General features: G+C 44.0%; 1 protein-coding gene across 16 annotated transcripts in view; it reads right to left on the bottom strand.

Annotated features, from left to right (window-relative positions):
* The window catches only part of limch1 (LIM and calponin homology domains 1), a 359,063-nt gene that overhangs the window by 155,260 nt on the left and 180,320 nt on the right, over positions 1–23,483 (bottom strand). For all 16 annotated transcript variants that reach the window (XM_033027735.1, XM_033027743.1, XM_033027771.1 and 13 more), the window contains exon 3: positions 21,955–22,024. In XM_033027735.1, coding sequence (XP_032883626.1) covers positions 21,955–22,024 — 70 coding nt within the window. The remainder of the gene's footprint in view (positions 1–21,954; positions 22,025–23,483) is intronic.

Genomic DNA, 23,483 nt, shown 5'->3' with positions numbered 1-23,483 from the left:
TTAATCTATACATGACTAAAACTCTGATCTTGTGCTCTTCCGGTTTGCACGGTTTTTCTATTTGTGCAAAAACGGTATGCGATAGTGCTACGATTTTTCACCAGCTCACTTGCCGTTCTCCTGTGCTGCGAGTGCAACAAGTTTTGTTCTGATCGGTGGTATATTGTAAAAGTTAGCGAGGTTTAAAAATCTTAAAAACAGTGCATGCGCAGATCAATCTCCTCTCCTGACAGTCACCGCCGCGCAAATTGGTTTCCTCTCCTGTCAGTCACGAAGGGGCTTCGCCGGGACAATGGCACCCTTCCTGGCACCATCGCTGCACTGATTGGCCGCGTCCTCTGTCATTCGGCTGGAGGTCGCCACCGGCGCCGCAGTGATGGCATGGCGGCGGCACCTGGAGGGGAGGGTAGTGCTCAAGCCGAGTCCGTCCAGGTGTCTGGGTCCAGGGACTGGGCCTGGGCTCTGAAGCTGTCCAGTCCCTAGCACTGTTCTATGACTTGAGTAGGTCCTGGGGCAGGGAATGGGAGTGAGGAGAGGAGGATGAGGGAAATGAGGAGGAGGAGGAGGGAAATGGGGTGGTAGAGGGAGATGGGGGGGGGGGGGGGGGTGGGGGGGGGGGGAGCAGCGCCGAGCCCCGCTGGCAAGGGAGTGCCGCTCAAGGCCCCGGCTCCGTGGGTTGCGGGAAGGGTAGCGCTCCAGCGGCTCATGCCCGCGGGCACGGACACCTGGAGCGGCCCTAATGCACCGTACTGTTACACGGAGAGAGGGAGCGCCCTCAGCATGGGGGGGGGGGAGGGGGAAGAGAAGACAGAGGGAGGGGGGAGAGAGGGATGAGGGAGTGGGGGAGGGGGAAAGAGGGATGAGGGAGGGAGGGAGAGGGAGGTGGGAGAGAGGGATGAGGGAGGGAGGGAGGGAGAGGGAGGTGGGAGAGAGGGAGGAGGGAGGGAGGGGGACAGAGGGAGGAGGGAGGGAGAGGGGGAGAGAGGGATGAGGGAGGAAGGGGGGAGAGAGGGATGAGGGAGGGGGGAGAGAGGGATGAGGGAGGGGGAGAGAGGGATGAGGGAGGGAGGGGGGAGAGGAAGGGAGGGGGAGAGAGAGGGAGGGAGGGGGAGAGAGAGGGAGGGAGGGAGGGAGGGAGGGAAGAGAGGGAGGGGGAAAGAGGGAGTGAATGGGGTAGAAGTGTGGTGGAGTACAGCGTGGTAGGGAGGGGGTAGAAAGGGTCTGGAGTGATGGGCAAGGTGGAATAGAGGGGGGGAGTAGAGGGAGAGGGGGACAGAGAGGGGTGGATTCGATGGGAGAGGGATAGGCGTGAGTGGTGGAATATTGCGTTGGGGGAACGGGTTGCGTTGGGGGACCAGGTCTCCCATGTGACTGGGACCTAACGGGTCCCACTTAGTCCAGTGATACTTAAAGCCTCAAGCATTCATTACTGTCCTACTATCACTACTTTGACATGGGGTCAATTTTTGTATGATTATCCTCCTGTGAAATGTTGTGGACATTGTCACTCCAGGATAGTACTTTATAAATGTAAGTTGTTGCCGTTAACTACCTTGAGCTACTGTATGTGTGAGGCATCACATAACATTTACATACACTGACAGCAAATATGAAAATAGCAAAATAGGTATTGGTATTGTATAGAAATATCCAAAAACAGTAAAACTCCAATCATCTGACATCTGACTGTTTGCAAATGCTGGTGGGTTTAGCATCAGGTGCACCAGATGATATTTCCAGAGCCTCCTCAAAACTCATCAACGGCCCAGTTCCCATGTGTCCCTAAAACGTACTAATGCCCTCGTTTCCATCGGTCTGAGGAATGGTCCTGATTTGAAACATCACCTATCTATTTTCTCCAGAAATGCTGCCTGACTCACTGAGTTACTGCAGCATTTGTGTCTACCCCTGGTTTCTATGTTCTTCTGAAATTCCCTGGGGCCCTGGTTCTCACAGTTACTTGAAACTCATGGGGCACCCATTTTCCATGTTCTCCTGAATCTCACTGGAGCCTGGATTCCAATCCAGTTTCATCCATGAAACTAACAGGGTTCACTAGAAAATAAAAAAATACTGGATATTAAAAAAAAATGCAATAAAAAAAATGTTGGGGTATTAATAGGAATAATATTCAATGGTCCAAAGTATCTTTCAGTCCAGCACCACGAACATCCACAGCATGCCAGGTTGTGAGGGATTTATTGTACTGTAATAGCTTTACATAATCCTCAAAACCTAATTTGATCGGAAAATTTGCATAAAATCTTTGGCGTGCTGAGCTCTTGGTGAACTCTATGCCGTCAGCATTCTTTGGTGTACTCCAGTCACAAGAATTGGCCTTGCACATGCTGATCGTATCACTTCCATCACTGGGGAGGCAAATGTCATGGAGACTCCTGGCAACTTGGCTGCATCCTTTTCTGAGGTGGGGAATGGAATGACTCTATTCTTGCAAATTTCTAATCCACAAAAAAGGACACTGCTGAAAAAAATCCTTATAGCTTCCATTGTAGACAAAAGTGCTGGAGAAACTCAACGGGTGCAGCAGCATCTATGGAGCGAAGGAAATAGGCAACGTTTCAGGCCGAAACCCTTCTTCAGACTGATTTCCTTCGTTCCATAGATGCTGCTGCACCCGCTGAGTTTCTCCAGAATTTTTGTCTACCTTAGATTTTCCAGCATCTGCAGTTCTTTCTAAAACAACTTATAGCTTCCATTGTCAGTTTTCACAGAGGAAGCTTGAGATAAAAATTATAATTAGAATTAAAGATAAACAAAAATGCTGGAGAAACTCAGCGGGTGAGGCAGCATCTAATGAGCGAAGCATCTACTTTGCTCCATTGATGCTGCCTCACCTGCTGAGTTTCTCCAGCATTTTTGTCTACCTTCGATTTTTCCAGCATCTGCGGTTCTTTCTTAAACATAATTCTAATTAAACGTTGTTTATATGGACTTCACTGAGCCCTTTGATAAGGTTCCAACTGGTAGACTGCTCTGGAAGGTTAGATCACATTACACCAGGAAGATCTAGCTGCTTGGATACAGAATTGGCTTCATGGAAAGAAGCAGAGGGTGGTGGTGTTAAGTTGTTTATCGGGCTGGAGGCCTGTGACTAGTTGTGTGTCTCAGGGATTAGTGCTGCGGCTATTGATGTTTGTGGTTTATAGTAACAATTTAGATGAGAACATGCAAGGCATAATTAGTAACTTTGCAGATGACAAAAATAGGTGGCATCATAGTTAGTGAAGAGGGTTATCAAAAATTACAACAGGATCTTGATCATCTGGGCAAGTGGGCTGAAGAATGGCTAATGCAGATTAATGGAGATTTGTGTGTAGTGTTACATTAATGGGGCTTTCTCACGGGGCGACTTGACGCAAGATGTAACCAGAGTTGAACATCGTGGGAACCTCGTACGATAACCGTACGGCATTCGTGGACCACCGTGGCGCTAACGGCAGGTACTCGTGTAACTTGTTGACTCGGGAGAAAATTCAAGCAAGCTTGAATTTCTCCAAGAGTGACTTGTACACTTGTGGTTGAACATTGAAACATTATATGGACGTAGTGGCCAGTGCGATATCCGTAATAACTCTTGCGTTTACCGTGGGAACTCCTGCGAACGGTGAACCCGGAAGCTGGACAGAGGGGACAGAAGGTGAGTAAAAAAGGTGGTCTCAATATCGCCAATGGAACATGTGTCCATCGAGGACGTCCCACCTCATTGTCATTGTTGGAGAATCTTTTTCACTGGAACACTTGCAGAGATGGCTCCCAGAAAAGCTCAAAGAAAGGGGGTAAAGCATGTCAGAAAGGTTTTTGCCATGCAGGAGAATGAGGAGGAGACGCAGCAAGAGAGACAGGTGGAGAGGCAACAGGAGATGCCACAGATAACACTGCCTGTGGGCTCCTTGGAGCAGGGAGAGGGTGAGCAAGGTGGATTTCAGATTGCCTCCCCAGTAGCCGTTGTAGGAATATCCTCAACAGACGCGTATATAAAGGGAAGATGGCGGAAGGTAAGGCCATATAACTTCACCAGGGAACAAGAGGGGGAACTTGTAGAATGGTACCAATTCAACGAAATTCTTTACGATAAATCCAGAGGATTACAGAAACAGGGAGAAAAAACGGAACCTGCTGGAGACGAAGGCTGCGGAGTATCCCGGGTGCTCATGTGAGTATATATAACGATATATTAGTACATCAACAGGAAAACCATTTAATGTTATCCATGATTTAAAAACATACAGTTCTATTGATGTAAAAGTGCTGTTTCTGCAGTTAACTTAAACTTCTCTTATAAGTGTGTCTGTGCCCTCCAGCTGCAAAGTAAAATAGTCGCAGACAGCTTTTACACGCTTTGTGTTTGAAGTTGGAATCATGTCTCCAAGAGCCATAAAATAAATTATGCATGAGGGCAGTCAATTTTCACTTGTAATGCTTGTCTTAAAAAAGGCTATCTGTATTTACAACCTTGTGCTCAGGTATCCAAGAAGCACAAGAAATACCACATTAAATGCGGAGGGCAGGCTCTTAAACAGGCCTCTATTTACTGTCCAGAACTTTGTGAATGCACTTTTATCCTCTTCGCACAGCACATTAAGCAGTTTATCATATTGTCCAAATAGAGGTCTCCGTTGAAAGATGGGCTTCACCCAGTGAGACTTCCTCTTAATTCTCTTTTTAATTAATCTCACCCTTCTGCCTTCACGCAAGCGTCCTCGATTCACATAGAGGACTGCTGCATACAGCGCATCAATGAAAAACACCACCATCCTGTACTCGAAACTACTTAGTACAGGCATGTCTCCAAATGAGCCAATTCAACCAAGGGAGGATATTTATAGTGTGTGAAAAAAAAAGTGACATCATTTGTGCCACGTGATGATTTAACAACACTTCACAGTTCACAATGTTCATTCAAGATTGAACGGGAAAGCTCGGGAGACGGACAAGTCACTCGCACAAATAACAGAAATGCCGAGTACCCGTGGGAACTCTTTATCTACCCCCCGTTATATCGTGTGATATCGTGCTAGACCATGACCACTTCACTCTGGTTACATCTTGCGTCAAGTCGCCCCGTGAGAAAGCCCCATTAGGGTAGCCAAACCAGGGCAGGAACTTCATCATGAATAGTGGGGCCCTGAAGAGTGTTGTAGAGCAGATGGATCTACGAGTACATGTAATAGTTCCCTGAAAGTGGCGTCACAGGTAAATAAGGTGGTAAAGGAATCTATTGGTATATTGGCCTTCACCAGTCAGGATATTCAGTATAGATGTCGGGACATTCTGTCACAGTTTAGTTTTTAGTTTAGTGTAGTTTATAGCGAGGAGATAGGTCCTTTGGTCCATGCCGGCCAGTGATCCCTGTACCTGAGCACATTATCAAGTCAAGTATCAAGTATCGAGTATCCTTTATCGTCATTCAGACTTTTCAGTCTGAACGAAATTTCGTGCCTTGCAGTCATAACATAGAATAAAATAACAAAACATACAATAAACACAGATTTAACATCCACCACAGTGAGTTCACCAGGCACCTCCTCACTGTGATGGAAGGCAAAAGTCTTAAAGTCCTTGTCTCTTCCCTCCTTGTTCTCCCTCTGCGCTGAGGCGATCCAGGCCTCCGATGTTGTGACCCCGCCGGGTGATGGTAAGCAAGTCCCGTGCCTGATTCTGAGCTCCGGGAACGGGCCGGTTCAAACTCCGCAGGCCGGGGCGGTCGAAGCTGCCGAAGTTGCCGCCCTCCAGTCCAGCTGACGAAGCTGTTGTTGCGGGAGCTCCGGAAAAACAGGTCACCAACCTGGGACCTGCGAGCTCCCGACAATGTCGTCCACTGGGCCCGCGGCTGAGTCTCCGAGGCTCCGAAGTCGGGTCGCCGCCGCAGCAACGCCGCCACAGCCCCGAAGTCGGCCAGCCTCGCGTTGGTAAGTCCTGGCTGGCTCTGCCTCCGGAACCTCGAGATCGGTCCCAGTTGGAGGCCGCCAGCTCCGCCATTAGGCCTCAGCGCAGACGGAGACGAGGGATACGACAAGAAAAGGTCGCATCGCCCCGAAGGAAGAGACTAAAAACATGTTTCTCCCACCCCCACCCATACACAACCTAAATAAATTAAAATTAACTAAGACAGGACAAAAGAAAACAAAGAAAAAAAGAAAAAACAAAGGGACTGCAGGCGAGCCGCAGCTGCTAGGGCAGCGCCACCACTGCCTAGCGAGAGACTGCTTCAGAACAAGAAAGCAAAGAAAGTTGTAAAGTCTATATGCTAATTGTTAATGGGTTTCTGATCACCTTTGTTACTTATCAGGGAAAGCACTTAGAAAATAAGCCTTACATTGATGCAATTCATTTATTGCCAAACTTGGTGCTCAGTGCTGACACTGAAGGAGGTCATGTGATTTTGTCCATTGGTTGTCCGTAACAGTGAGATCTGGCACTTTTTCAGTAAAGTCAGAATCACGGGTCATCTCCACAACTGGTGAAGTTCTTCTGAAATGTAGTCACCATTGTGAAATAAAGAAGTTGGTGGTTAATTTCTGTACAGCAAGGAGCTAAAAAGACCTATTTATAGTTTGTAACATATAACCTATTTCAGAAATGCTTTAAGGGCCTGTCCTACTTAGGTGACTTTTCAGCGGATTGCCTGCGACCTTCAAGTTCGCGGCACTCGCCTGAAAAACCACGAACTAGAACGGCGCCCGTCAGAGGTGGGGGCCAGGGAAAGCAGGGCAGAGCTGTCTGAAATTCACATGGTGCAAAGCCACACAGCGCGAAGGTTAAAGACGGCTAGCACAGTGTACAGTAAGTGGTTTAAAAGTGCGGGGGGGGGGGAGGGGGGAGAAGTGGGGGGGGTGGGGAAGGGATGAGAAGTGGGGGATGGGGGGAGAAGTGGGGGGGGGGGGGGGGGAGAGAGAAGGAGTGGAGACACTTTTAAGAAGCCAGACAACTTTTAATAAGCCAGAGATACACAGCTGTGAAGTTTAGCGGGCATTTAACATTACCGGTCAGTTTTCCTTGGTTCTGAAAACTCGTGCTTAATGTTTTTTTCCCCCAATGAGCCAATGAAAGCTTAGCAAAGGAGATTAACTAAAACTACCTACGGCTACCTCGACTACCTACAACAACATGGCGACCCCACTACAACTGCACCTACGACTACAGATGTATTGATTTTCTCCATGGCGACCAATTTTTAAACATGTTGAAAAATTTACTGCGACCCTACTGAGGCCGCGACTAGTTCCCAGAATGCGGGAACTCCTCTCGACCATAAAGGAGACCCACCAGAGACCACCAGCGAACATGTGGCGGCCATGAGGCGAGCGCAGAGTCTCCTGCACTCGCCTAAAAAGTCGCCTAAGTGGGACAGGCCCTTTAGACTTTAGAGATACAGTGTGGAAACAAGAGTTTTGGCCACCGAGTCCGCATCCACCAGCGATCACCCTGTACATTAATACTATCATACACACTAGGATTAATTTACAATTTTACCAAAGCCAATCTATATTACTAAAACTCGTTGTTTGTACCGGCAATGTGTCACTCTGTTCTGCTCTTGCCTATCTTCTTCCAAACGCTACGCCACAGCCTTCCCATTTTCACATATTGTACTCACATTTTCTCCGTCGAAGCGATAAACATCTTCCCGTCGCATTCCGACCTATATTTCCAAAGTTATTCATGATTTAAAGTTTGAAAAAAAGCCAAAATCGCTTTCTCAGAGAGCATCCAGTGATGATGTCACAATGCCTCTCACAGTGCACCAATAACAATGGGCTCTCAAGCTATCCAGGCCCTGGCGCTGCTCTACGACCTGGGTAGGTCCTGGGGCAGGGAATGGGAGTGAGGGGAGGAGGATGAGGGAAATGAGGAGGAGGGAGATGGGGGAGATCAGCCCCTCTCCCTCTCTACCTCCCCCTCCCTCTACCCTCCCTCTCTACTCCCCTGCCTCTCCCTCTCTACCCCCCCCCCCCAACTACTTCCCCCTCCCTCTCTAGCCCCCTCCCTCTTGTGACCCGTTGGGGGACGGGACCCAATGGGTCCCACTTGGTCTAGTTAACTTATAAAACTGTACGTTATGGAGTCATAGAGTGATACAGAGAGAAAACAGGCGCTTCAGCCCAACGTGCCCACATGTTCTAGCTACACTAGCCCCACCTGCCTGCATTTGGCCCATATCCCTCTAAACCTGTCCTTTCCATAAATGTGGGTGGAAACCAGAGCACCCAGAAAAACCCCACGCGGACACGTACAAACTGAACAGACAGCACCCACAGTCAGGATCGAGCCCGGCTAAAGCGATAGCTCTACCGCTATGTCACTGTGCCACCCCTAAATGGTTAACAGAATTCAAGAAGGGGGAAATGCTGGAGATAATTGTAATGGGGGAGGTAACAGGACTCACGGAAAGTATCAGTGGGATAAGACACGGTCAGCATAAATTTCCAGAAGTGAAATTGTGTTTACCCTACTGAACTTTTAAGAGGATGTAATTTACAGAATAGATAAGAGAATATCAGTGGATATGCTGCACTTGAATTTCTGGAAAGTTTTTGATAAATAAACACAAACATTTCATGTGGGAGAAGTTAAAGCACATGCCATCGAAGGTAACGTATTTACATGAAATTAAAATTGGTTGATAGCCAGGAAACAGTTGGGAATAGTTGAGTCAGTCGTCTGTCTTTTTTTATTTTTTGTCTTGTTAAATGTATGTCTTTGAGTCAGTTTTTATTAATTTTTTTTAGCTGTGTATATGTGGGGGGTGGTGGGGGGGGACTGTGGGGGAAACCGTTAATTTCTTCCCTGTGCGGGGACCCGACTATTCCCTGTCGGGTCTCGGATGTCATTGGGCCTAACATCGTGGAGCCGGCGGCGACCTCCGGCCGGGTCTAACCCGGGGGCTCCAGTTGCAGAGCCTGCGGAACTGATATCGCGGAGCTGGCCAACTTCGGAGCGGGAAGAGCTGTGGTGGCGTGCGGCTGCGACCCGACCTTTGGAGTTTGGAGGCACCGGCCGCAGACCCGGTGGATGGGAACATCGGGAGCTCGCAGGTCCCTGGTGGGAGACCGCTTTTCCGAACTCCGCAACGGCGACTTCTCCCGCTGGAATCGCGGGTTTAAGGACAGTGAGCTGGGGCCTAACATCGCCCGGCGTGGCTTAAACGGCCTCAGGACTTACCATCGCCCGCCGGGGGCTTTAACATCGGAGCCCCAGTTCGCCTCGACACTGCAGTTGGACTGCTGGACCACGGGAGAAGGAACAAAGGGAAGAGATAAAGACTTTGCCTTCCATCACAGTGAGGAGATGTTGGAGACTCACTGTGATGGATGTTTATGTAAACTGTGTTAAGTGTGGGTCTTGGATTGTGTTGTAATGTAAAAAACTGTAGAAATGGAATTTCGTTCAAACCCAGGTTTGAATGACAATAAATAGCATTCTCTTCTATTCTATTCTATTCTATTCTAGTCTTTATCAGCATCACAGGAGGTAACTAGTGAATTACCGCAGGGATCTGTGCCTGGACCTCAACAAATACATAACATAGATCATGATTTAAAAGAGGAAACAGAATATTTTAAAGTTTAACAACAGCACTAAACTGGGTGATATTGTGAATTGTGAGGGGGATACAAAGAGGCTTCAAAGTGATTTAAAAACTTGTCAAATGCAGCATAATCTGGATAAATGGAAAGCTATTCACTTTGATGGTAAAATAAAGAGAAAGGCAGGATATTAGTTAATGGGTGTTAGATTGATAAGTATTAATGTGCAAAGAGAGTGGAAACAGACCCTTGGGCCCAACTTGCCCACACCAGCCAACATGTCCTAGCCACACTAGCCTCACCTGCCTGCGTTTGGTCCATATCCCTCTAAACCTGTCATTTCCATAAATGTGGGTGGAAACCAGAGCACCCAGAAAAACCCAACACAGACACGTACAAACTCTGAACAGACAGCGCCCACAGTCAGGATCGAACCCGGCTAAAGCAGTAGCTCTATCGCTACGTCACTGTGCCACCCCTAAGACTTAATAGTTTTGTACAGCAGTAACCGAAGGCAAATACGCAAGTACAGCAAGTGGTTAAGACTACAAATGGTAGGTTGATCTTCAGAGCACGACGATTTCAGTACAGAATTAGGAAGTCTTAGGGGCTTGGTTAGTCCAAACTTAGAAACATAGAAACATAGAAATTAGGTGCAGGAGTAGGCCATTCGGCCCTTCGAGCCTGCACCGCCATTCAATATGATCATGGCTGATCATCCAACTCAATATCCCGTACCTGCCTTCTCTCCATACCCTCTGATCCCCTTAGCCACAAGGGCCACATCTAACTCCCTCTTAAATATAGCCAATGAACTGGCCTCGACTACCCTCTGTGGCAGAGAGTTCCAGAGATTCACCACTCTCTGTGTGAAAAAAGTTCTTCTCATCTCGGTTTTAAAGGATTTCCCCCTTATCCTTAAGCTGTGACCCCTTGTCCTGGACTTCCCCAACATCGGGAGCAATCTTCCTGCATCTAGCCTGTCCAACCCCTTAAGAATTTTATAAGTTTCTATAAGATCCCCTCTCAATCTCCTAAATTCTAGAGAGTATAAACCAAGTCTATCCAGTCTTTCTTCATAAGACAGTCCTGACATCCCAGGAATCAGTCTGGTGAACCTTCTCTGCACTCCCTCTATGGCAATAATGTCCTTCCTCAGATTTGGAGACCAAAACTGTACGCAATACTCCAGGTGTGGTCTCACCAAGACCCTGTACAACTGCAGTAGAACCTCCCTGCTCCTATACTCAAATCCTTTTGCTATGAAAGCTAACATACCATTCACTTTCTTCACTGCCTGCTGCATCCTGCATGCCTACTTTCAATGACTGGTGTACCATGACACCCAGGTCTCGCTGCATCTCCCCTTTTCCTAGTCGTCCACCATTTAGATAATAGTCTGCTTTCCTGTTTTTGCCACCAAAATGGATAACCTCACATTTATCCACATTATACTGCATCTGCCAAACATTTGCCCACTCACCCAGCCTATCCAAGTCACCTTGCAGTCTCCTAGCATCCTCCTCACAGCTAACACTGCCCCCCAGCTTAGTGTCATCCGCAAACTTGGAGATATTGCCTTCAATTCCCTCATCCAGATCATTAATATATATTGTAAATAGCTGGGGTCCCAGCACTGAGCCTTGCGGTACCCCACTAGTCACTGCCTGCCATTGTGAAAAGGACCCGTTTACTCCTACTCTTTGCTTCCTGTTTGCCAGCCAGTTCTCTATCCACATCAATACTGAACCCCCCAATGCCGTGTGCTTTACTTGAAACTTGAAACGTTTTGGGTTTGGTTTTGGTTTCCTTACGTGAGAAGTGATAAACTTGCTATAGAGTAAGTGCAACAAAGGTTCGTCAGACTGGTTCCTCCGATGGGGCCATTTGCCGTTTTAGGGGAGATTGGCTTGTTTAGGTTTGTCCTCTCTAGGGTTCGCAAGAATGAGAGGGGATATAATTGAAGCCTACAAAATTCTGTCAAGGCTATTCAGAGTAGATGCAGGTAAGATGTTTTCTCTCGCCGTGGAGTCAAGAATGAGGGATCACAGACTCGGATTACAGAGCAAGGGATTTAGGACTGAGATGTGGAGAAGTTTTTATTCACACAGACGGTGGTGATGTTGTGGAATTTGCTACCACAAAGGATTCAGCAGGCCAACCAATTGATTTTTTTTAAATAAGGAGGTCAGTACATTTCTCACCACTAAGGGCACCAATGTGTATGGGGAGCAAGTAGGAATATGTTACTGAGAAAGCTGATCGGTCATGATCGTATTAAATAACGGAGCAGATTAAAAGGCCAAATGGCCAACTCCGTTCTCCTGCGTTCTATAATTCTATCTTACCCCTACAGGGTTTATTGGAATAATGCCATGTTTTTTTTTTTTGCATGTAGTTTTAATGGGTTAGTTTTACAAGGAAAAATGTCTAAAATAACAGTGCTCAGGAGATGTAGCGATCCTTTTGTGATATTGATACGTACACTGAGTACTACGCCATGACAAATGGCAGGGGATTTTAAACCTTGTCAACCTGGCACTTGTCTCTTTCCTCCAGTGTGAGTTGTGAAAATATTGCAATTTGCTGATCTTTGATTCTTCTCGGCCTGCTTTGGATTAAAGTGGAATGAGATACAAATCAACTCCAGACTCACGCTGGACGCACCACATTCATCCGGACACAGTCAAAGGCAAAACCCAACATCTACCGGGAGACGTTTTCCGCATACTGCAGAGGTTCTTGCAGCTCTGGCCAAAACCTGGCATAGCATGGCAACATAAAATGTGTTTACAAAGGCACTAGCTTAAAGTGGAGAGAAATAGTGTCATAGAGTAAAACAGCACAGAAACATACCCTTCGACACACCATATCCAGCCAACCATTGGGTACCTATCTATACTAATCCCATTTACCAGCATTAGGTCCATAGCTTCCTACAAAATAGCAATCCACATGTACATTCAAATGTTTCTTAAATGCTAAGTCTCCAATGTTTGCCAACATTAGTCTTGGTATGAGTCACGATTTGGCACTTTTCCTTGTTTATTAACATATAACCAAATTTGGATTCGCCTTTTTAGAATGTATCAGATGGGCTGGAATTACTCTTGCTCTTTTGAATCCAACTTGACCCTGATCCTCACTCATTTCTCTGATCAAAGTCCTTAACAATCCTTGATATTTAGCAGCAGCCATCTAACAGCTAGTTACAAAATCAAGACCACATTTGCAACATTTGGTTCCAGAGGGACTCTCCACATTTAAAGGCGCCCATTTTTTTTTTTAAGTCAAGATACCCCCGTGAAAGTCTGAGCAGAATGGGGGACATATTGTCATTGGCTGCTTCCCAATGCATGAGTGGTGCAATTTTAATTTTTAAATGGCCTTGCATTCAGAGGAAACATGCCCTTTAGCTCACCTTATCCAAGCTGACCAAGATGGCATTCTGAGCTAGATCTATATGCCCACAGCTGAGCTGAACCCTTTTAAACACTTTGTATCAATATAACTCTCCAAATGCCTTTTAAAAATCATAATTGTATCACTTCAATACTTTCCTCTGGCAGCTTATTCCAGATACAGACAACCCTCAGAGTGAAAATATTGTCCCTGAGGTCCCTCTTAAATCTCTCCCCTCTCACCTTAAACCCATGCTCTCCAGTTTTAGAATAAAGATGATAAGAGTTCACTTTATCAATACACCCGATGATTAAGTACATTTCAGTAACGTCACCCTTCAGCCACCAAAATAAAAATGTCCAGCCTATTCAACCTCTCCTTACAACTCAAGCTTGCAACCCATCAGCCATCGCATACACCATTTTCGCCACCTCCAACGGGATCCCACTACTGGCCACATCTTCCCATCTCCACCCCACTCTGCTTTCCATAAAGACCATTCCCTCCCCAACTCCCTGGTTAACTCATCCCACCCCATCCAAACTACAGTCTGACTATCCTCCTGACCAGATTTTACATTATATGCCTTGTTGTCACCTTCCCCTAGCTAACATTGAAATATTCTACATTTTCCTTGAACTTTGTCCCATCTGAACGCTCGTTTTGACACCTTATCCTGCCATATCTCTCGTTTTCCTCTCCCCTGTCTCTCAGTGTGAAGAAGGGTCTCAACCCAAAATGTCACCCATTCCTTCTTACCAGAGACATTGCCTATCCGCAGAGTTACTACAGCATTTTGTGTCTATCTTCAGTGTAAACCAACAACAGCAGTTCCTTCCGATACAACCATGTAATCTCATCTGCAACCTTTCCAATTTAATAACATATTTCGTATGGCTGGACACAATACTGCAAGTATTGTTTCACCATGCTTTGTAATGACTTATCATAGTGTACTAATAATACCCTTCCCAATGAAGGCTAGCATGGCACCATATTGTGCACCTGACTTGCACTTTCAGGAAACCATACCCAGATTGTTCTGGTCTGCAGCATTCTCCAGGGCTCCACCACTGACTGTGTAAGTCCTGCCCTGGTTTAACATACCAAAGTGCGACACTTCACATTCGTCAGAATTAAATTCCATTTGCCATTCCTCTACCCACTTTCAGATCCTGTTGTGCCATCAGATTCAGAATGCCAGATCCTGTTGTGATTTTAGATATCCTTCCTCAACATCCCCTCTAACACCAATTTTAGTGACATCTGCAAATTTACAAACAATGTTAACTCGAACTCCACTGTATACCATGCTGTAAGTGTTGTTCTTACTTGATGTCTGAATACATTGACTGGTGGCATTGACAATGGAGATGAAAGACAATGACTGTTGTTTTTGGGTAGATTTTGATAGTTCTTTGTGAGATTTTAAGATGTTTCTCTGGCGCTGTGGCAGGATTTACTGAGACTGATTTGAACTTTAAAGATTTAGTCTTTTCTGCTACTTTCAGCTGCATCATGGCATCATTAAGATAATCAGACTTAGTAATTTCATTTTTTTTAACCATTCAGTGCAATCATGGATTGAAGATGTTGAAAGAATGTTACAGTTACGGAGCGAGGAGGAAGCTCATTATTTCCATATATCGCTACAACGTAGGTCAAAAAAGACATAAAAGTGCTGGAGTAACTCAGCGGGTCAGGCAGCATCTCTGGAGAACATGGATAGGTGACATTTGAATTGGGACCCTTCTTGGGGCTCATGTTGTCGACCTCCCCGTGGTGAGCTCTGTCAACTGACCTCACTCAGGCGAACGACAACAAACAGAGACAGCAGCAGCGCTGAAGCTTGGCGCCAACATGCACCCTTTTTAGGGCGGGCACCTACGGATGTCAAACCGGATGGCATCACCCTGCTGCAGACTTCTGCTGCCTCAAACGCAAGAAGAAGAAGAAGAAGAAGGACCCTTCTTCAGGCTGAAGGAGGATGCCGACCTGAAATGCCACCTATCCATGTTCTCTAGAGATGCTGTCTGACCCACTGTTACTGTAGCACTTTGTGTTTTTTTTCCGTAAACCAGCATCTGCAGTTCATTGTGTCTTACACAGTGTGTTATACCACACGCTGCCTCGGCAAGGCCAGCAGCATAATCAAGGACGAGTCGCACCCTGGCCATTCCCTCTCCTCCCCTCTCCCGTCAGGCAAAAGATATAGAAACATGAAAACGCACACCACCAGATTCTGGGACAGTTTCTTCCTAGCTGTTATCAGGCAACTGAATCATCTTACCACAACCAGAGAGCAGTGCTGAACTAATATCTACCTCTTTGATGCCCCTCAGACTATCCTTGACTGGACTTTGCTGGCTTTACCTTGCACTAAACATTATTCCTTTATCATGTTTCTACACACTGTAAATGGATTGATGGTAATCATGTATTGTTTTTCTGCTAACTGGAGAGCATGTAATAAAAAGCTTTTCACTGTACCTCAGGACATGTAACAATAAACTAAACTGAACTTTAGGCAGAAGGAGATCATTCGGCTCATTGAGTCTATGATACATCCACCACTTATTTCTCTGCAACCTATTCTCTCACATATGTCAACCACCAGCCCTGATTCTCCTTCTACTTGAGAAGCAATTTACAGTAGCCAACTAACTGAGAAACCAGGACATCCTTGGGACATGGGAAGAAAACAGTGTACCAGAGCAAAACCCATGTGGTCATAGGGATAATGGTACAAACCCTAAACAAATCGGTGTTGCAGTGAAAATATCTGCAGAACCATGGTGCCACGATAAGCTTACTAGTATCAAGACATTAAAGTTAATAAAAAAACGTGTTGCACCAACTAAACTGGGAGACAAAGCTTTTGAAAAGATGGTTAACCTTTTTCAATGGCATCAGGCCCCAATCTCAGAACCAATAACTGGGCCTTGAAAATGGTGCCAAACCTGGTGACTCTTGTATACTGTCTTAGAGTACTATTTCTATACACTGGTACTGCATCTAAGATGTGCTTATGGATTGTAATACTTGTACTGAACTGTATACTAAAATGAATTTGACTGCAACCTCTACAATGAGACTATAAAGTGGCATTGAACCATTGAACCCTTTGTTCCACTGCACAAATTTAACAGCTGATATCAACATCGGGATGAAAGTGCTTCCCTGCAGATTTGAGGCAATTTGTTGAACAGCAAACTACTCAGAATTTACAAAGACAGCATTTAAATGGCACCTGAACTTCACTATGGACATTATTGACAGGAAAATATGTGCTAAAATGGAATAGGTCCTTTGGGGATCTGGGAGAATTGAGCCGCATTCACTATTTATAGTAACACAGATTAATCAGGCCATAAAAATAGCAAATCACTAGGATTCATTTCCGGAGGGATAAAAGCTGAGACATAGAACATAGAACAGTACAGCACAGGGACAGGTCCTTCAGCCCAAAATGTCCATGCCAAACATGATGCCAAGACCATCTCTTATCTACCTTAACATAATCCATATCCTTCCATTCCCTGCATATCCATATAAGCCTCTTACATGCCCCTGTTATATCTGCCTCAACCGTCTACCCTGGTAACGCAATCCAGGAATTCACCATTCCATGTATAAAAAAAGTTGCCCTGCGCATCACCTTTAAACTTTGTCATTATCACCTTAAAGTTATGCCTTCTAGTATTTGAATGATCCTTCCTGGGAAAAAGGTTCTGACTGTCTACCCTATCTATGCCACTCATATATTTCTATCAGGTCTCCCCATGACCCCTGACATTCGACAGAAAACAAACCAAGTGTACCCAACCTGTCCCTGCAGCTAATGCCTCCGAATCCAGGCAACATTTTAGTAAACCTTCTCTGAATGTTACATGGTTTAGGATTATTGCCAGAGACCTTGTTCAAATTGCACAGAAATTTGCTTCACTCTCATTTGGAATATTGTGCACAACTCTTTTCCTTCTTTATAAAAAAAAGAATGAGAATCAGTTGAGCATGTGATGTAAATACGCTCCTAAAGCTTACCCCCCCCCCCCCCTCCCCCCTCCTCTCCCCCTCCTCCCCTCCCCCCTCCTCTAGTCTAGCTCAGTAAAAACACTGATTCAAGCACTGAACCAACTAATCTTTATTTTTAGAACGAACACAAATTCCCCTATACGATACCTAACCACCGCGGGTTCGATCTTTGTCTCTGCCTGGCTAAGCCCTTCAGCCTCGTGCAAGCAAACACTGCCCAAAAGGTCACGCATTCCCAAGCGCCCTTCCAGAAGATTGACATTGATCTAAAATGGGGGCTAACTTTTATAGGTCCACGAACCTTGAGAGACTGAACTACATAGGGGAGGTTCCCCTTTCAATCCAATCAACATATCAATTACATCAATACATTATTGACAGTTTCCAAACCCAATTACAGAGAGTCTTAAACAATGTTTTTTACAGAAGCTTCTGGAAGGAAGTCAGGTTAACTGAATAATGCAACATTTAACCTGGAACACAAAACAATTCTGCCAGGGCTTAACACTCTGGCCAATCAACAAAGAGCAGGGTAACTGTCTTGCAACATTATTTACATTATTTACAATCCCTTTGCAGTAATCCAATCAAACTCATGCATTTACAATACTTTGGAGTTCCTCTGCAAGATTCTCATTCATACTAACAATTGCAAAGATACTTGGACCTTCCTTATCTGAGGTATTGATCTGGGACATAGACTTCCCGGCACCAGCTAGTAGCCTGTGGCTTCTTATACAGAAATGGCTAAATGGCCTTGCGAATGCATGACTCCTCTGCTTTATTTTGGCTCTATTTTGGCCAGGATTTACAGTGAGAACTATTTATTTTGGAATAGGTGCAAAAATCACAAGGATATACTTATCAAAACATTACTGAAGGTTCAAAAGCTCATTAAATCAAGCAAAGAAATGACTGAAGAGTGGCCTGATGTAGATTTTCAAATGTTGATATGATGTAGAGAGAATATGTTCTTTCTCATTTCTATATGGAGGAGAAATCCAAATAGAGGTCATAAATATAAGATGGTAATAAACTGAAAGGAAAATACAAGATAAACCTGATATGCTCACTTCAATCGTTTCTATGTGTGCTCATTTCAATCTTTGCTCCCCTAGCATAAGGCGGGGCGACACAGTCACGCAGTGGTAGAGTTGCTGCCTTACAGCGCCAGAGATCCAGATTCAGTCCTGACTACGGGTGCTGTCCTTATGGAGTTTGCACACTCTCCCTGTGACTGCGTGGATATTCTCCGGGTGCAGGTTTGTAGGTTAATTGGCTTCTGTAAATTGTCCCTAGTTTGTTGGATAGAACTAGTGTACGGGTGATTCTTGGTCAGGATGGACTCAGTGGGCCAAAGGGCCTGTTTCCACGCTGTACGTACAAGGAAAGCTAAAATAAGGTAAATTTCCCCCCATTGCTCTGGCCCATCGAAATTGAAATTCCCACTGTTCTGCCATGCTTGCTCATTGATTGACAACAAATAATTACCTGTAATCATATGATTCCTTCCACTAGCAATGTTACAAAATTTTGAGATTTTAAAAATCAAGTCTGCAATTTATCCCATCAGATAAAGCATAAAAAGAAGTTTAATTTGACACCTAATTCACTTTCATATCTTCAGTATTAAAAAGGTTATGGCCATTTTCATACTCGGAAATTAGCATCTTGTTCCCTATTCCCTATTTACCTGTCCCCTACGTAAAATCCGGCCCCGTTGTCGGCGTTGACGGCTTCAGAAGCTGATTTTAAAATCACTCCAGCAATTAACTTGTCGGGCACATTTTTTTTTAAAAACACACAGAACGGCCGTCGGAACGATTCTTTAGCAAACGTTTGCACACTAACAAAATATAATCCAGGACCAGGACCAGAAAACCGCGTTTTAACCCCGCCCCCTCCCCCCTCAAATGTGCCAAAATGGCGCACACGGCCAGTGGCTGAATTGCAACGCCGCTGAAGGTAAGTATTGTAACATACCTACCTCCACAACCACTGAACAACCCACAGCACCTTACTGTTAATGAGGTACTCTTTGAAATAATAATTGAAATATAGAAATGTTGGAAAGAGCACGAAGGTTACTGGGGAAGAGGTCTTATTTATTGGAGACACAAGAAACTTCAGACTGAAGAAGGGTTCCCACCCAAAATGTCATCAGTCCAATTCTCTCCACAGATATTGCCGGACCCGGTGAATCCCTCCAGAACTTCATTTATTGGACTATTTTTTGTTTACCTTCAGAAGTGTGATAAGATGGAATTTCTTTAATCAGAGGGTCGTGAATCTGTGGAATTCATTGCCACATGAGGCTGTGGAGGCCAAGTCAATGGATAATTTTAAGGTGAGATTGATATGTTCCTAATTAGTATGGGTGTCAGGGGTTATGGGGAGAAGGCAGGAGAATAGGGTTGAGAGGGAAAGATAAATCAGCTATGATTGAGTGCCGTAGACCTGATGTGCCGAATAGCATAATTCTGCTCCAAAAATGTATGAAGTTTTAACATATCTTATGTATCATCCTTTTGGAGGTGTCTTCAGATTTGGCTTTTTACAGAGCATCTTTAATAACATTGCTTGGCAGTCACTGACGGTTTCTGCTCCCAACATTGAGTCCTCTTGGATACTCTATCAAAGACCCATTAATTGTGTGATTGTCAATGATACCTAGAGCCTGCCCAGCATGAATGATTAACAGAATAGCAGGAAGATGGATTGTGATCAGGGCAGAACAGCATGCCGTTTGAAATCCCACACGGCCAGTGTCCTAAGAAGGTCTAGCACACCAACTCCATCTATTCTCTGGCTTCTCATCAACTACCACTGAAGACTGAGGGCAATGCTGAAATATGGCTTTGAAATATGGAAATATGGCACAAGAAATACATCTCCCTCTCCATTCTCACTGTGAATCATTCTCTCTCTCCTTTCCCACTGGGGACTATTCATCCTCTCCTTTCCCACTGGGGTTTGACCCCCTCATCTTTCCCATTGGAGAATGGTCACTCTTTCTTTTCCCACTCAGTTCAGGTTTCCAACCACTTTCCCCACTGTGAGCGGTCTCTGCCTTCTTTCCCACTGGGGTCTTGTCACCATCTATTTTAAATGGGGCTTAAACTAAACTTATTTAGTTTAAATGGGAGATTTTTTATTTAGTTTAAATAAGTTTAGTTTAAGTATAAATGTTAAACTTAATGCGTTGGAGAAATTCATTCTATTTTGAGGTTGTCATGCTGCGAAGATGACCTATCTCATGCAAAGCGAACAAACTTCAATTTCGTTCTTCCTGTCCAATAAAATCTATAGTTGTCTGAATGGAAAATATTTATAAATAACAGTAATGGTCTGTTCGTGGGTGTTGAATCTGTTTAGTCAACACCTCCCAAAATAGATATTTGAGTGGTTATGAGAGGCTTTTATTGTCATTAAATTACATTCATAGATTGAAACTATTTCAATCATTACCAATTCAAGAGCGTGACACAGTATTTCTTTACTTGACAGTCACATCAATATTGTCAATATTGCCCTACAATTCTGCTAATTGAATTTAACATGAATTTTAAATCATGATAATGTCTGTGTACGAGGTTCAGAGGGCAATGTCAAATGTGGGTCAGTATCACACAACACACTCGCAAGGTCTATAATTCAAAGACCTGGAAGTTCTGGCTCATGGAAGCTGCAGTAAAAGCACAAAGTGCAAGAGTTCATTGTTGTAAAATTCAAAGCACCATGCCCTGCATGACCTTTGCATGTTTAATGCATTGATAATCCTCTCCATGCGCCATTGTTGCTGCTGGTTGCAGCGATCAGAGCCTCAAGGGTAAGGTTTCTGTGTTAGGTGGGCATTGTGATCAGCTGCTCTGGATACAGAGGAGAGAATTTAAATGTAAACATGTGGCATGGATCAGCAATGTGAACTGGCATGTTTAAACATCAAGCTTTGCGTAAGAGTTCCTTCGTCATGATGTAACAAAGAACCAGGTTGAAATTACGTTGACGCCTTAACAGACCTTAATTAAAAGATTATGTGAATGAGTTCTTTCCTCTTACAATGGGTATGCTAAGGCACCCATTCCAAATATTGGATAGTTTGATTTCTTAAATGTATTGAGTTCAATACACAGCCACAGTTACAAATTGTACTGTAGGTGAAAATGACTGAGATTCACAGTGATTAAATCAAAACAGCAATGTTTTATAAAGCTATCATTCAAATTGTTTTATAGTTTCAAATCCTGACTGGAAAATTAATGGATGTTGACTGTGTTCTCGTTTAAACTTGGTGAACCAGACAGATTATTAAGCATGGATTATTCGAAATGGAACACAATTTAACTAGTTTGGAATTTCCCAACGGTATCTTCCTATTGATATAATAGAGGACTGTGTTTGTGTTAGGGTTCTCCCAGTATGTCAGTAGGGTTCTTATTGGACAGCATTAGCCCAGTTAAACTAGTACACTGAAATAATGTAAAGTTCCTATCGTTTTCTCCAGGGCATCCGCCCATTTCCTGCCAAAATTAGATTTAGGATCAAAAAAGGATGTTATGTTCACGCACGCTCACCTTTGGCTTCCTTCTGCATCGAGGTCAGGTGATGGCAATGTTCAAACTGACAGAAATTATTTGCGTAAATTCTGCTTGCAGCCCAGTGTGACGGTGAAGCAATGCTGTTCTGTTCTTTGGAAAAACTATTGAAGTGAAACTGCACCTGCCAGCCTCGTGGCCTTGGCTGTCACTTCAGCATAATATTTTAGATGTCTTCTCTCCCCACTGTCAATACTATTAGCACAGATTGCTCAGTGAACTACAAAGTACTGCAACACAAGGCAGTACTACCATTATTTCTGCCACAGAATAAAACCACTTTCCTCTGATTTCAAAAACTAGACAATTCATAATGTAAAACGTTCTCTGAACTTTTAAGCTTCAAGTGAAATTACGAAGAACCTAAAACTCACCAGTCCTGCAATGGGAGTTGGCAAACGGTTGATCTTCTTCACAGCCCCAGGCTTTATAGCATTTAATAACCTATGAGTAAAAAGAAGAAAGAATAAAAAGACCTAAAATTTAATAGCCTGAAAAATCTTTGGCTTAAGAAAATTGAATTAGGCTTTTGCCTGAAGTCATTGGGTTAAGTCAACCTCTCCATCAGAAAGCTCAACTGCAGTTGACAAATGATTTATCAGTTGCTGGTTCTAAATGAATAATTGAAACAGGTAACAATTTCAAAAACATTTTAGCCTTCTACAATACTGATGTCAAAAGACTACAGTCAAGGCAATTGGGTTAACCAATTTTTGCAGAGCTCCAAAAGAAATAGCTCCTAATTATTGTACACGAAATCCATGCATACCTCATGTAAATACAACTGACACTTCATATATTGCACTGTAACGGGGACTTTAAAATATTAACAAGAACTACTGCCCAAGAGAAGCAAGAAACCAGAGCTTTGGAAAGAATTGGTAATTTACATGCAACAGAACTAGCAATAAATGCAACGAGGCAGCTTAGACTAACTTCATGCCTTACACTAACTTTATGGCACATGATTCCAATAGTAAAATGTTTTGCAAACAAAGTTAAAAATAATGTGAGTGTATGGTGTTGATACCTAATCTGCATCTTAATTTAGAACTGGCTGTAATTAACTAATTCTTAATGTTACATTAATTTGTGGAGAAGCAACCAGCAGTTCAATATAATTATAGTTTAAAAATTATGACAAAACACAAATTAGTCTCATAGAAGTCATTCTCAGACATTTCCATTAAAATACATTCATCTTCGTTCTGTCTGCATTAAAGCCAGAATTATTTATTGTTTGATGCCAAACTGCGTTACAGACTGACACCTTTCATGGAGTACTTTGTTCTTCAGATGTGAGCAAATATTTACTTTGGGTTTTCACATTTTGGTGGAATGTGAAGGGAAGGCAAGATCTTTTCCGTAAGGATTCAAACTCATTCGCACTGCTTCCTGACCTCTGACAGTACACAATATGGCTTAAGGATCAGAAAGCGCAATGGGACTGTCAGCCCAATGATGATGATTGAGTTTGAATCACAGTACAGTGTATTATGAGTGGTACCATTTTACTATGAAACCTATCTTTTTGATGGTCATATAGCCAACTGCTTCTATAGTTCATTCATTGTGCATCAGTGCCGGGAGGAAATTCCACTCGCTCAAAATTTCAGGATCTAAGTGTATTGGCTAGTTTCACACAGATTCTGGCAACAAATCTGTAGCATTAGAAGATCTAAATGCTTTGTAACTTAAACACAAGGCTGGAGAGTGACATATTAATACACAACACGTTGCCCCAGTATGCCATCTGCAGCCTATGTTTGTTAGAAAAAAATCTATTGTATTAAAATTGTCAGTATTAGCAAATAAAGGATACAAATATATCACAACTATTTTGGGAATATATGCTTTCTCCATTACTCTATTTATATTAAAAGGATAAATTATGTAAATGAAA

This window comes from Amblyraja radiata, chromosome 1 (genome assembly GCF_010909765.2).
Source record: "Amblyraja radiata isolate CabotCenter1 chromosome 1, sAmbRad1.1.pri, whole genome shotgun sequence".
In the NCBI taxonomy this organism is placed as follows: domain Eukaryota; kingdom Metazoa; phylum Chordata; class Chondrichthyes; order Rajiformes; family Rajidae; genus Amblyraja; species Amblyraja radiata.
Note: the sequence above shows the minus strand (reverse complement) of the source record. Positions and strands in the feature narration are given on the sequence as shown.